Raw genomic sequence first — 13557 nt, 5'->3', positions numbered from 1 at the left:
CCCGGCCACCATACATGAGACCTGACAATGGCTTTCATCATTACAATGCCGGGATGTGTGCTATGTAGCTCACGTACAAACTTCTCTCTCCATTTCTTGGGCATAACAACACGATTGCCCCACAGTATACAATCCGACTGAATAGACAGTTCGTCTTTGCGACGAATGTAAGGTTTGGTTTCCTCGCACATTTGCTTGCGTATGGCAGACTAATCCCCTTTGAGGATGCAACTTTTCAGCACTGATAAAATCGAGTCCTGGCTGATCCAGGTCTTAACTTCCAGGGGTTCCTTCACTCTCAAATGCATCCATAACTAACAATAGGTCCGCTGTTTGTGGCGTTTCCATCTTTGGTGTGGGCGACGGCAGACGGCTCAAAGCATCGGCACAATTCTCGGTGCCAGGTCTATGGCGAATGACATAATCATAAGCGGATAATGTCAGTGCCCACCTCTGGATGCGGGATGAAGCATTGGTATTGATACCTTTGTTTTCAGACAACAGTGAAATGAGCGGCTTGTGATCTGTCTCCAGTTCAAACCGAAGACCAAACAGGTACTGATGCATCTTTTTAACCCCATGCACACAGGTTAGTACTTCTTTCTCTACCATGCTGCAGGCTCTTTCCGCTTTAGACAAACGTCTTGAAGCATACGCGACTGGTTGAAGTTTACCCGACTCATTAGCTTTGTTGGAGTACGCAACCAATTCCATATGACGAAGCATCACAGGCCAATACTAAACGTTTACATGGGTAATAATGTACCAGCAGCTTGTTAGAACAAAGCCGATTAGTGGCTTGCTCAAAAGCTCTGTCTTGAGATGCACCCCACACCCAGTTGTCGCCTTTTCTTAGCAGTACGTGCAGTGGTTCCAATAAGGTGCTCAATTTAGGTAGGAAGTTACGGAACATAAGAACATAAGAATTAGGAACAGGAGTAGGCCATCTAGCCCCTCGAGCCTGCTCCGCCATTCAACAAGATCATGGCTGATCTGGCCGTGGACTCAGCTCCACTTACCCGCCCGCTCTCCATAACCCTTAATTCCCTTATTGATTAAAAATCTATCCATCTGTGATTTGAATGCATTCAATGAGCTAGCCTCAACTGCTTCCTTGGGAAAGGAGGTGGAGTAAGCTCTGTTAATAAAAGATGATATCAGAGCAGTTGTGAGAGACGATATTGGCTCTAATGAAAAAATGTTGAATCATTGTGGGTGGAGATTAGAGATAGTAAGGGAAAAAGTCACTGGTGAGCTTAGTTTATAGGCCCCCAAATAATAACTTCACGGTGGGACGAACAATAATCAAGGAAATAATGGAGGCATGTGAAAAAGGAACGGCAGTAATCATGGGGGACTTTAACCTATATATCGATTGGTCAAATCAAATCGCACGGGGTAGCCTTGAGGAGGAATTCATAGAATGCATACTGGATTGTTTCTTAGAACAGTATGTTACAGAACCTTCAAGGGAGCAAGCTATCTTAGATCTGGTCCTGTGTAATGAGACAGGAATAATAAACGATCTCCTAGTAAAAGATCCTCTCTGAATGAGCGATCACAGTATGGTTGAATTTGTAATACAGATTGAGGGTGAGGAAGTAGTGTCTCAAATGAGCGTACTATGATTAAACAAAGGGGACTACAGTGGGATGAGGGCAGAGTTGGCTAAAATAGACTGGAAACACAGACTAAACGCTGGCACAATTGAGGAACAGTGGAGGACTTTTAAGGAGCTCTTTCATAGTGCTCAACAAAAATATATTCCAGTGAAAAAGAAGGGCGGTAAGAGAAGGGATAACCAGCCGTGGATAACCAAGGAAATAAGGGAGAGTGTCAAATTAAAAACCAATGCGTATAAAGTGGCCAAGGTTAGTGGGAAACTAGAAGATTGGGAAAATTTTAAACGTCGGCAAAGAATGACTAAAAAAGCAATAAAGAAAGGAAAGATAGATTACGAAAGTAAACTTGCGCAAAACATACAAACAGATAGTAAAAGCTTTTACCGATATATAAAATGGAAAAGAGTGACTAAAGTAAATGTTGGTCCCTTAGAAGATGAGAAGGGGGATTTAATAATGGGAAATGTGGAAATGGCTGAGACCTTAAACAATTATTTTGCTTCGGTCTTCACAGTGGAAGACACAAAAACCATGCCAAAAATTGCTGGTCACGGGAATGTGGGAAGGGAGGACCTTGCGATAATCACTATCACTAGGGGGGTAGTGCTGGACAGGCTAATGGGACTCAAGGTAGACAAGTCCCCTGGTCCTGATGAAATGCATCCCAGGGTATTAAAAGAGATGGCGGAAGTTATAGCAGATGCATTCGTTATAATCTACCAAAATTCTCTGGACTCTGGGGAGGTACCATCGGATTGGAAAGCAGCTAATGTAACGCCTCTGTTTAAAAAAGGGGGCAGACAAAAGGCAGGTAAATATAGGCCGGTTAGTTTAATATCTGTAGTGGGGAAAATGCTTGAAGCTATCATTAAGGAAGAAATAGCGGGACATCTAGATAGGAATACTGCAATCAAGCAGACGCAATATGAATTCATGAAGGGGAAATCATGTTTAACTAATTTACTGGAATTCTTTGAGGATATAACGAGCATGGTGGATAGAGGTGTACCGATGGATGTGGTGTATTTAGATTTCCAAAAGGCATTCGATAAGGTGCCACACAAAAGGTTACTGCAGAAGATAAAGGTACGCGGAGTCAGAGGAAATGTATTAGCATGGATCGAGAATTGGCTGGCTAACAGAAAGCAGAGAGTTGGGATAAATGGGTCCTTTTCGGGTTGGAAATCAGTGGTTAGTGGTGTGCCAGTGGGATTGGTGCTGGGACCACAACTGTTTACATTATACATAGATGACCTGGAAGAGGGGACAGACTGTAGTGTAACAAAATTTGCAGATGACACAAAGATTAGTGGGAAAGCGGGTTGTGTAGAGGACACAGAGAGGCTGCAAAGAGATTTAGATAGGTTAAGCGAATGGGCTAAGGTTTGGCAGATGGAATACAATGTTGGAAAATGTGAAGTCATCCACCTTGGAAAAAAAAAAACAGTAAAAGGGAATATTCCACAGATTTACAACCCTCTGGGAGAAGAAATTCACTCTCAACTCAGTTTTAAATTGGCTCCCCCGTATTTTGAGGCTGTGCCCCCTAGTTCTAGTCTCCCCGACCAGTGGAAACAACCTCTCTGCCTCTATTTTGTCTATCCCTTTCATTATCTTAAATGTTTCTATCAGATCACCCCTCATCCTTCTGAACTCCAACGAGTAAAGACCCAATCTACTCAATCTATCATCATAAGGTAACCCCCTCATCTCCGGAATCAGCCTAGTGAATTGTCTCTTTACCCCCTCAAAAGCTATATATCCTTCCTTAAGTAAGGTGACCAAAACTGCATGCAGTACTCCAGGTGCGGCCTCACCAATACCCTGTATAGTTGCAGCAGGACCTCCCTGCTTTTGTACTCCATCCCTCTCGCAATGAAGGCCAACATTCCATTCATCTTCCTGATTACCTGCTGCACCTGCAAACGGGTAACGGGTACTGATCCTGTTTTGAAACCCTGTTGATCGTAGCCTTGTAGTCACCACAGATTCTGACTGTGGCATCACTTTTCAGCACAGGAACAATGGGGCTGGCCCATTCATTAAATTCAACCGGTGATATGATCCCTTCACGCTGGAGTCTGTCCAGTTCGATTTCGACCTTCTCCATCTTCATATACTGAACTGCCCGAGCTTTATGATGGACAGGTGTTGCATCAGAGTCCACGTGGATCTGCATCTGCACCATGGGTCCCATGAAGTTGCCGATGCCTGGTTCGAACAGCGAGGGGAACTTGCTCAGTACTTGGGCACATGTATCTTTCTCCGACGACAACACCTTGATGTCGTTCGAATCGCATCTGATTTTTTCAAGCCAGTTCCTGCCGAACAGCGTTGGGCCATTGCCTGGGACAATCCATAGCGATAACTCATGAACCGCATCATCATACGACACTTTAATTGTAGCACTGCCAATCAACGTTATGAGTTCTTTGGTGTACGTGCGCAATTGGTCATTGACTAGACTCAGCCTGGGCCTCACAGTATCCCACAGCTTGTCGAATGCCCTCTGGCTTATTATCGATTGACTCGCCCCTGTGTCCAGTTCGATAGATACCGGCACCCCATTAAATTTCAGGTTGATCATTATCGGCTTGCTCTTAGTTAGGAACGAGTACAATCCGTACACTTCCTCCTCTGCTATCTCGGATTGCGTATCCGGATCCGCCCTAGTCTGACCATCCTCCTCCTCCAAGTGGTGTGTCGCAGCACGCTTGCTCACCTGTGGACACTTGTGCTCCACTCTCAGACAGCCTTTGCAACTATATTGCTTAAATCGGCACTGCTGGTGCCGGTGATTTCCCCCACAACGCCAACATGGAGAAATCGGATGCATTTCTGCTGGCGGACTTTGGGCAGCCACAGGTGTTGTGTACCCAGTCGGGTAGGCCCTGCCACTCTGCCGAATCAATCATATTTACAGTACTTGCCAAGTTTCGATTTTTCACTGATATCTGCTTTAGACTTCTATCCGTCGTCATGCATGACTGAGCGATCATGATGGCCCTGTTCAAGTTCCACGTCTCCACCGCAAGTAGTTTATGCAGGATCACCTCATGGTTGATGCCGATTACAAAGAAGTCCCGCAGCATGTCTGCCAACACAGCCCCAAACTTACACGGTCCCGCTAGAAGTCTCGGGTCGGCAACGAATTCCGCCACATTTTTGCCCTCTGAGCGAACGTGCGTGTAAAATCTGTATCTCGAGATGATGATGCCTTCAACTGGCTTAAGGTGGCCCTGTACCAGTGTACACAATTCTTCATACGTCTTCTCTGTTGGACTCACAGGCAGGAGTAGATTCTTTATCAGACCATAAATTTTTGGACCGCAAACCGTGAGGAACACCGCCTGGCGCCGATCTGTGTCGCCAACCTCCTCCATTTTGTTGGCCACAAAGAATTGACTCAAATGGCTTACAAAGTCTGCCCAATCTTCTCCTTCCACCAATCGCTCCAACAATCCAATTGTGCTCATTTTTGCATGCAAAGATTCTTGTTGCCTCGTCACCAAATGTTGTGTATGCAATAACTGTTAGACTGAGTACTGTTTAACTCCAAGGAGCTATGACCTTGGCTCTGCTTTATTAAGGCCCAAAGTGCTTATATACAAAATGGCTGGCCTTTTATACTTTGGCTCACACACATGTGCAGCCCAATGGCCTCCAACAGTGACGCCATCTAGTGGCTAGTGATCCCAAAAGTACATGCATGACATTATTGTAATTATCCTCATTACAATTAAAAGGACAATTACAAAAGGCAAGAATGTTATTTGGAGAGGTTTAGGGAAGGAGTTCCAGAGCTTAGGGCCCAGGAAGCTGAAGGCACGACCACCATTGGTTGAGCAGTTATAATCAGGAATGCTCAAGAGTGCAGAATTTGAGGTGAGAGGGGGGAGGGCGCGGAGAAATGGGGGGGGTGGGTTGTGGGACTGACGAGATTAGAGATAGGGAGGGGCGAGGCCATCGCGGCATTTGTAAACAAGGATGAGAATTTTGAAATCGAGGCTTTGCTTAACCAGGAGCCAATGTAGGTCAGTGAGGACAGAGGTGATGGATGATCGTGACTTCTTGTGAGTTAGGACATGGGCTGCTGAGTTTTGGATGACCTCAAGTTTACGTAGGATAGAATGTGGGAGCCCAGCCATGAGTGCATTGGAGTAGTCAAGTCAGGAGGTAACAAAGGCATGGATGAGGGTTTCAGCAGCAGATGAGCTGAGGCAGGGGCGAAGAGGGCGATGTTGTGGAGGTGGAGATAGGTGCTTTAGTTATGCCGTGGATATGTGGCCGGAAGCTCATTTCAGGGTCAAATATGACACCTAGGTTGTGAACAGTCTGGTTCAGCCTCAGACAGATGCTAGGAGAGGGATGGAATCGGTGGCTAGGGAACGCAGTTTGTGGCGGGGACCAAAGACAATGGTTTCGGTCTTCCCAATATTTAATTGGAGAAAGTTTCTGCTCATCCAGTACTGCATTGTTAGACAAGCAGTATGACAATGTAGAAACCATGGAGGTGTTGAGAGAAGTGGTGGAGAGGTAGAACTGGGTGTCGTCTATGTGCATAACTCCATGTTTTCAGATGATGTCACCAAAGGGCAGTATATAGATGAGAAATAGGAGGGGGCCAAGGATAAACCCTTGGGGGACACCAGAAGTAACGTTGCAGGAGTGGGAAGGGAAGCCATTGCTGGCTACCTGCCAAGAAAATTTCTACCTCAGAGACTCAACAGTTCTCGGAGTGAAATTCAAACCAGGCTGGAGACCACAGACAATCTAAAATTCCATGGGCTCTGGGGAGGTCCAGCGGACTGGAAAACCGCAAATGTAACGACCCTATTTAAAAAAGGAGGCAGACAAAAAGCAGGAAACTGTAGACCAGTAAGCCCAACATCTGTCGTTGGGAAAATGCTGGAGTCCATTATTAAGGAAGTAGTAGCGGGACATTTGGTAAAGCATGATTTTATGAAAGAGAAATCATGTTTTTCAATGAAGGACCTAAAATTCCAGGTCCCGAACTAAATCTTGAAGGGTGGAAGATGCCTGTGCGTGGAGTTTTTTAATGTGTGGTGGCCGTTGCATACCAGCCACCACATGGGCTTGACAGAGCTAGGTTTTGGTCCAGTGGCAAGGATTAACCAAGAGACTGGTGATCAGCTCTGCTGCACGGACCTAGCGCGCACACATATCACAGTGTGGGCTGGCCCGTGCTGTCCTTGGCCCACGCCTCTCCTGGGCCCCGATCACGTCGTTCTGCAATCTTTCGCCGCTCCTTCGCCCCGACCTTGTCATTCTTTTGCCCCGATCTCGCCGCTCCTGCTGTACCTGCCCATGCTCCAATCACCGACCTGGACCTTGATGACGTCCCTTTTCACTGCTGTTGCTCTCCTGTTCCAGCACGTGCTGCTCCCTTTTGGCCTCCATATAGACAGGTTAAGTGAGTAGGCAAAAATTTGGCAGATGGAGTATAATGTGGGAAAATGTGAGGTTATCCACTTTGGCAGAAATAATAGAAAAGTAAATTATAATTAAATGGAAAAAGATTGCAAAGTGCTGCAGTACAGAGGGACCTGGGGGTCCTTGTGCATGAAACACAAAATGTTAGTATGCAGGTACAACAAGTAATTAGGAAAGCAAATGGAATGTTGGCCTTTATTGCAAGGGAGTTAGAGTATAAAAGCAGAGAAGCCCTGCTACAACTGTACAGAGTATTGGTGAGACCACACCTAGAGTACTGCGTACAGCTTTGATCTCCGTATTTAAGGAAGGATATACTTACATTGTAAGCTGTTCAGAGAAGGATCACTAGGTTGATTCCGAAGATGAGGGGATTGACTTATGAAGATAGGTTGAGTAGGTTGGGCCTATACTCATTGGAGTTCAGAAGAATGAGAGGTGACCTTATCGAAACATAGAAGATATTGAGGGGGCTCGACAGGGTGAATGCAGAGAGGATCTTTCCACTCAGAGGAAACTAAAACTAGAGGGCATAGTCTCAGAATAAGGGGTCGCCCATTTAAAACTGAGATGAGGAGGAATTTCTTCTCTGAGGGTTGTAAATCTGTGGAATTCTCTGCCCCAGAGAGGTGTGGAGGCTGGGTCATTGAATATATTTAAGGCGGAGATAGACAGATTTTTGAGTCATAAGGGAATAAAGGGTTATGGGGAGCAGGCAGGGAAGTGGAACTGAGTCCATGAACAGATCAGCCATGCTCTTATTAAATGGCAGAGCAGGCTCGAGGGGCCAAATGGCCTACTCCTATTTCATATGTTCTTATGTTCTAGTTATTTTTATGACAGAACCTGCATTAGGAACATTTAAATTTGCGAGAGACTGGATACAGTACTCAATTTGTGGTCTGACCAGAGAGATATATAGTTCGATCACAACTTTACCCAACTTGTGTGCTGCTGTTTTTGTCCAGCTCGTTCCACATTCTATCAGCTTTGTTGATTGTTGCTCTGCATTGGTTGGACACATTGAGAGCCTCATCAACCAAGACTCTTGGGTTTGTTCAACTCCACCGTTAGCTATTTTAATACATAGAAACATAGAAAATAGGTGCAGGAGTAGGCCATTCGGCCCTTCGAGCCTGCACCGCCATTCAATGAGTTCATGGCTGAACATGTAACCTCAGTACCCCATTCCTGCTTTCTCGCCATACCCCTTGATCCCCCTAGTAGTAAGGACTACATCTAACTACCATTAACAGGTGTTGACCATTGACAGATTGCAGTGATTTTCCCTTCAAGGACCGTTCTGCATCCAAACTATTCCTTTGTTACATGGAGGGCACATTTGAAACAACAACATTTATACCGTTTCATGGGGGCTGTGTTGGCACTCGACCTCTGACATTACCATCGGAGGCAACTTAGGCGGAGGACAGAGACAGGGACAGAGGCAGAGACAGAGGCAGGGAGCAGGGCAGCAAAATGTGGCCAGAGGGCGAAGGCCCAACAGGAGACCTTACCCTCTCAGAGTATTCCGGCAGCAGTTCCCCTACATCAATTTCACTGAGGAACAGTGTGTTCGAAGGCTGCGCTTCAGCAAGGACATGGTCACAGAGCTCTGCTGTCTGCTGCAATCAGACCTTGAACCTCAGACCAGGCTAAGGATGGCTCTCTGTGGCAGTCAAGGTCACCATCGCGCTCAATTTCTATGCCAATGGATCCTTCCAGTGTGTGACAGGAGACATCCTCAACATCTCCCAGTTTGCCATCCATTGCATCCACAAGGTCATACTGAGTCACAGGTTCTCTGTACAGAAGGAGGAGGGACTTCATTTCCTTCCCCCTGAACAACGCCACATCATTAAACTGCGTGGCCCTCTCCCTTGAAGCGGGACTCCCAACAACCATTGCACAAAAGATTTCTCAATTGCTGAAGTGTCTGACAGCAATGCTGAAAATGGGCATTTGGAGGTTGAAATTACCTCTCCTTTAAGAGCTAGATCGAGCTCCTTCAAGAACATAGAAACATAGGAAGGAATATACAAGAGCAGGAGTAGGCCATTCAGCCCCTCGAGCCTGTTCCATCAATCAATGAGATCATGGCTGATCTGTGACCTAACTCCTTATACCTGCCTTTGGCCCATATCCCTTAATACCTTTGGTTAACAAAAAGCTATCAATCTCAAATTTAAATTAACAATTGATCTAGCATTAATTGCTGTTTGCAGAAAAGAGTTACAAACTTCTACTAACATTTGTGTGTAGAAGTGTTTCCTAATTTCACTCCTGAAAGGGCTGGTTCTAATGTTTAGACTATGCCCCCTGTCCGAGAATCCTCAACCAGCGGAAACAGTTTCTCTCTCCCCCTTAATATCTGAAAACTTCAATCAGATCACCCCGTAACCTTCTAAATTCTAGGGAATACAACCCTAATTTGTGTAATCTCTCCTCGTAATTTAACCCTTGAAGCCCGGATATCATTCTGGTAAACCTACGCTGCACTTCCTCCAAGGCCAATATCCTGCCTAAGGTGTGGTACCCAGAACTGCTCACAGTACTCCAGGTGAGCAAGAAGACAGATTTTGGTTAACTCTTCAAGTGAACACCAAATGCAAGTTGCCCAAAAACAAACACTTATTATTGAACCACTGTCTTTACAAATTATAAAGCATTTGCTACATTTTACAAGGAAAGCAGTGAAATACTGTGATGTATCCTACTAGTCTAAAGCTTACATCAAAATATTGACTTACCCCAGTTCCATCTCCAACCCAAGCCAATGTTACGGTCGAACCATCATCATCCTCAAATATGTACTGAAATGTAAAAAAAAAGTTGAGAAAAATTATCAAAGAAGTGGCTTCTGATGAAACGTTAACTGTTTCTCTCTCCACAGTTGCTGCTTGGCTAGCTAAGTGTTTACAGCATTTTCTGTTTTCATTTCAAAGCTTTCAATGTACTATAATGAAAAAGACTTGTCCAAAAATAAGTCAGTTCCCTTATTTAAGCAGCACCAATGAAGCACACAAACAACAGTTTGAATCTCTTGGGTTTTGAAGATAGCCCAAGGCTATAAATACAGTTAACTATTTTGAAATCACTAAATTTTTATGGCTGGAAACTATGCAAATACACTGTCCATTTTGTTTGACGTCAATACTGGACAATATTAAAACATTGGGTAAAATAAATGGATAAAAATTAAGATAGAAAAAGACTTGCAAATATATACCTCAAACAGTTGGTGAGACAGGGCCAGATATGAATTGTTCAGCTGCTTTATTTCTACCCTGGAGTCTTCCGTTTTATCAATCTCCCACCCCATCCCCAACCTCCCTTTCCTTTCCCAAGCTTTTGGTCGCGATGGAACTCATCCAAGCGCCCTATTATTCCCATAGGTGTGGTCATCTAGACTCTGGCAATGTCGACAGTTCAGGAACTTCCACCAACAAAAATTTCAGCTGGGGAATCCACATATCCTATCCTCGTCACCAATGTGATATATTCTTACAACACCACTAAGAAGCACACTGCACACAAGATGGTTCTAACATCATGTGACTTTGCCACATGATACTTTATTATTCACATCAGTAGTTGCATTACCACAGTAGTCCACTAGGTGGAGTAGTCCACTAGGGGAAACTCCATTCGTGTTACCTCTCAAATCCAGACCCATCTTTCCCACAACTTCATGTTTTGACCACGTCAATCAGGCTTCTGCCCCTGCCACAGCACTAAAACAGAGCCACAAATGACATCTTCTGTGACAATGACCATGATGCACTATTCCTAGTACTAGTGTATTAGTTAATACTTGGCTGAGTTTCTGACCCCGTATCTTCTGCATCACAAAAACCACCTACTTCCACCTCAGTATTATCGCCCGTCTCCGCTCCTGCTTCAGCCCATCTGCTGCTGAAAACCTCATCCATATCTTTGTTGCCACCAGACTCGATTAATCCACTCTTCTCCTGGCCAGCCTTCCATCCTCCAACCTCCATAAACTTGAGCTCATCCAAAACTCTACCACCTGTAACATAACTCACACCAAGTCCCATTCACCCATCACCCCTTTCCTTGATGACCTACATTGGCTACCAGTCCACTAATGCCTCAAGTTTAAAATTCCTACAGAAAAGTGCTAAATGCAAATGTTGTTGTTTCACAGAGAGGTATAACATGCAGAATATCCTCCGGGCCCCACAAGGAAACTTTGGGCCTTCCCTGCTCTGGGCTTCCCCTTCCTATTCACAATCGCGATCTCCTCCATTTCCACCCCCCCATCCCGAACAATTACCTTATTATCGAGGACCATTCCCGCAGATATCCCCTGCTGTGTTGTTCTGCTCCCGCCAACTGGCCTCACGATGGGATTGGCCGGTTGTCAGTCCTGGTGCATTTCAATGAGGCCAAGTAATTAAACTGGTCTGGGATACATGCTGGTGAACTGGGGCGAGCCAGACGCTGCTTGCCCGGAGTTAACAATGGGGTTAATGTGTTTAAGTGAAAAATGGCATGCATACAGAGAAGGAAGAATGAAGCCAGGGGAAAGGGGAGAAATGCAAGTCAGTGTTGAGACCAAAGGGTTGCAGGGTATCTAAGAAATAGCACAATGGGGGTGGAGAATTCTCCTCCGTCATCTTATCCAAAATTGGGCAGGATCGCAATGGAGAATGTTGAAACATTTAGGCTAACGAGGCCGAACGCCATCTCACCACCCCACCCGAGACTTCCTTCTCCTTGCCTCCACCAGTACTGCCATTGGCTGCTTCTTCCCCATCTGCCATATGCAAATGGTGGTGGTGGTGGGAGGGGGCAGTGCCAGGACCTTTGGCTGATTTTCTTACTTTCTGCTCTAGCTACTGCTGGTTCCCGGGGTCACCATGTGGAAGGACTGTAGACTCGAGGAAACAGAAGAGGGCCAGAGCTCCCCCAGTAGATGGAGATAATCTTGTGGCGACCTCCTCTCCCTCCAGTCAGCTTCAGACATTCACCTGCTGAAGGCCTTGGTCTCGGCCGACGCCTTCAGCCTTGGCCTACCTTCTGACATTTGGGGCACCCCTGACCTGACGCTTTAAGGTCCCTCACTGCCTTTTTTGTTGCTTCAGAGGCATTCCCTCATACTGGAGAGACGTGCAGAAGTCAATCTTTGCCAGAACCTCCGCCCTAAAGTGGAGAATAACCTACAATATCTCAAACAGACAATGTTATACAACCTCTTTCAGCTGTGTTATAACCAACAGTAATTATTAGCCTGTACTTGTACTGAGAATAATGGTCATTGCACATTGCAATTAATAAAAACATTTAAAAGTGTGAAAATGTGTTTTGAAGCAATAGGGAGGGGTGAATTTTGTGTTTTCAAGCGAACCTGAATGCAAACCCCAGACTGTAGTCAGTCAATCAAATAAAATATTACTGATTATTAGCATCACCCTGCACATTCCCCCATGAGTGCTGAAAAGACGGTTCTAGTTCTCCCACAATGACTGTGCAGGAACAACACCAGTGCATAAACTGACTCAAAACAGCTTTCCGAGTTACAGAACATAACCAGGCGCTACAGCTCGCCCACAGACACACTAACCTTCTGCATCACAGTGGTACACTGCTGTAAATTCCTGAATAAGGGAATCACAGTGTACTTTGTAAAACTGAACTAAAACTGCTCATTCCAACCATACTCCTGACTTTATTTCCAAACTCTCCACAATTCCAAATTGCAATTCCACAAGTGCGGCAACAGGAATTCTCAAAAAAAGCCAGTTAATCCCACAATACCAGGACACAACCTCTTTATATGAAAAATGCAGCTGCAATCAGTCTTGAGAAAAATAAACCTTCACCTAAGATTCAGCTGCACATGTTCCAGAAATGTCATTTCAGGATTTTAGAAAAAAATTACATTAACAAGTTATGTATAATTTCTTTGGACACAAACGCTAAGTAAACACAGCTAAACTGTGATTCTCAGAAACCATCAGCTCATCTAACAACTTTTATGCCTCAGGTCCATGGACAATTGACAGTGGGAGAGTGTGACTGATTGTCCGTCTCATACGCCAATTGATCTGATTGAAGCCAGTCATGAATCAGTCTGGTTCACCAAATTATCTTATTGGTTAATACCAACAACCTCTAAACACCGGAGGAAAACAAGTTTGTGATACATTGACAAGCTAACAGATTGGTTGAGGCGCTGTCAGCTTAAAATAAAGCCTGTTAATCATATCATATCAGAAAAACATCTTTGTTATATGAAAGATCCAGCTGCAATCAGTCTTGAGCAAAATAAACCTTCACGTAAGATAAGAGCTGCACATGTTCCAGGAATGGGAGGAGACTCGTGCGGAGTACAAACACCTTCACAGACCAGTCAGGCCGAATGGCCTGTTTGTGTGTTCTATATTCCTATCTCATTCTATGTAGATCCCAAGCATCAGTGAGCTGCAAGCTTCAACACAGATGGCATGCATCAGTT

General features: G+C 45.0%; 1 protein-coding gene across 1 annotated transcript in view; it reads right to left on the bottom strand.

Annotated features, from left to right (window-relative positions):
- The window catches only part of LOC139280859 (sortilin-like), a 200037-nt gene that overhangs the window by 106230 nt on the left and 80250 nt on the right, over positions 1-13557 (bottom strand). The window contains exon 2 of the mRNA XM_070900614.1: positions 9827-9889. Coding sequence (XP_070756715.1) covers positions 9827-9889 — 63 coding nt within the window. The remainder of the gene's footprint in view (positions 1-9826; positions 9890-13557) is intronic.

Source organism: Pristiophorus japonicus, chromosome 15, assembly GCF_044704955.1.
Source record: "Pristiophorus japonicus isolate sPriJap1 chromosome 15, sPriJap1.hap1, whole genome shotgun sequence".
Taxonomy (NCBI): Eukaryota; Metazoa; Chordata; class Chondrichthyes; family Pristiophoridae; genus Pristiophorus; species Pristiophorus japonicus.
The sequence above is the reverse complement of the archived record's forward strand: the minus strand, read 5'-3'. Positions and strand labels throughout refer to the sequence as shown.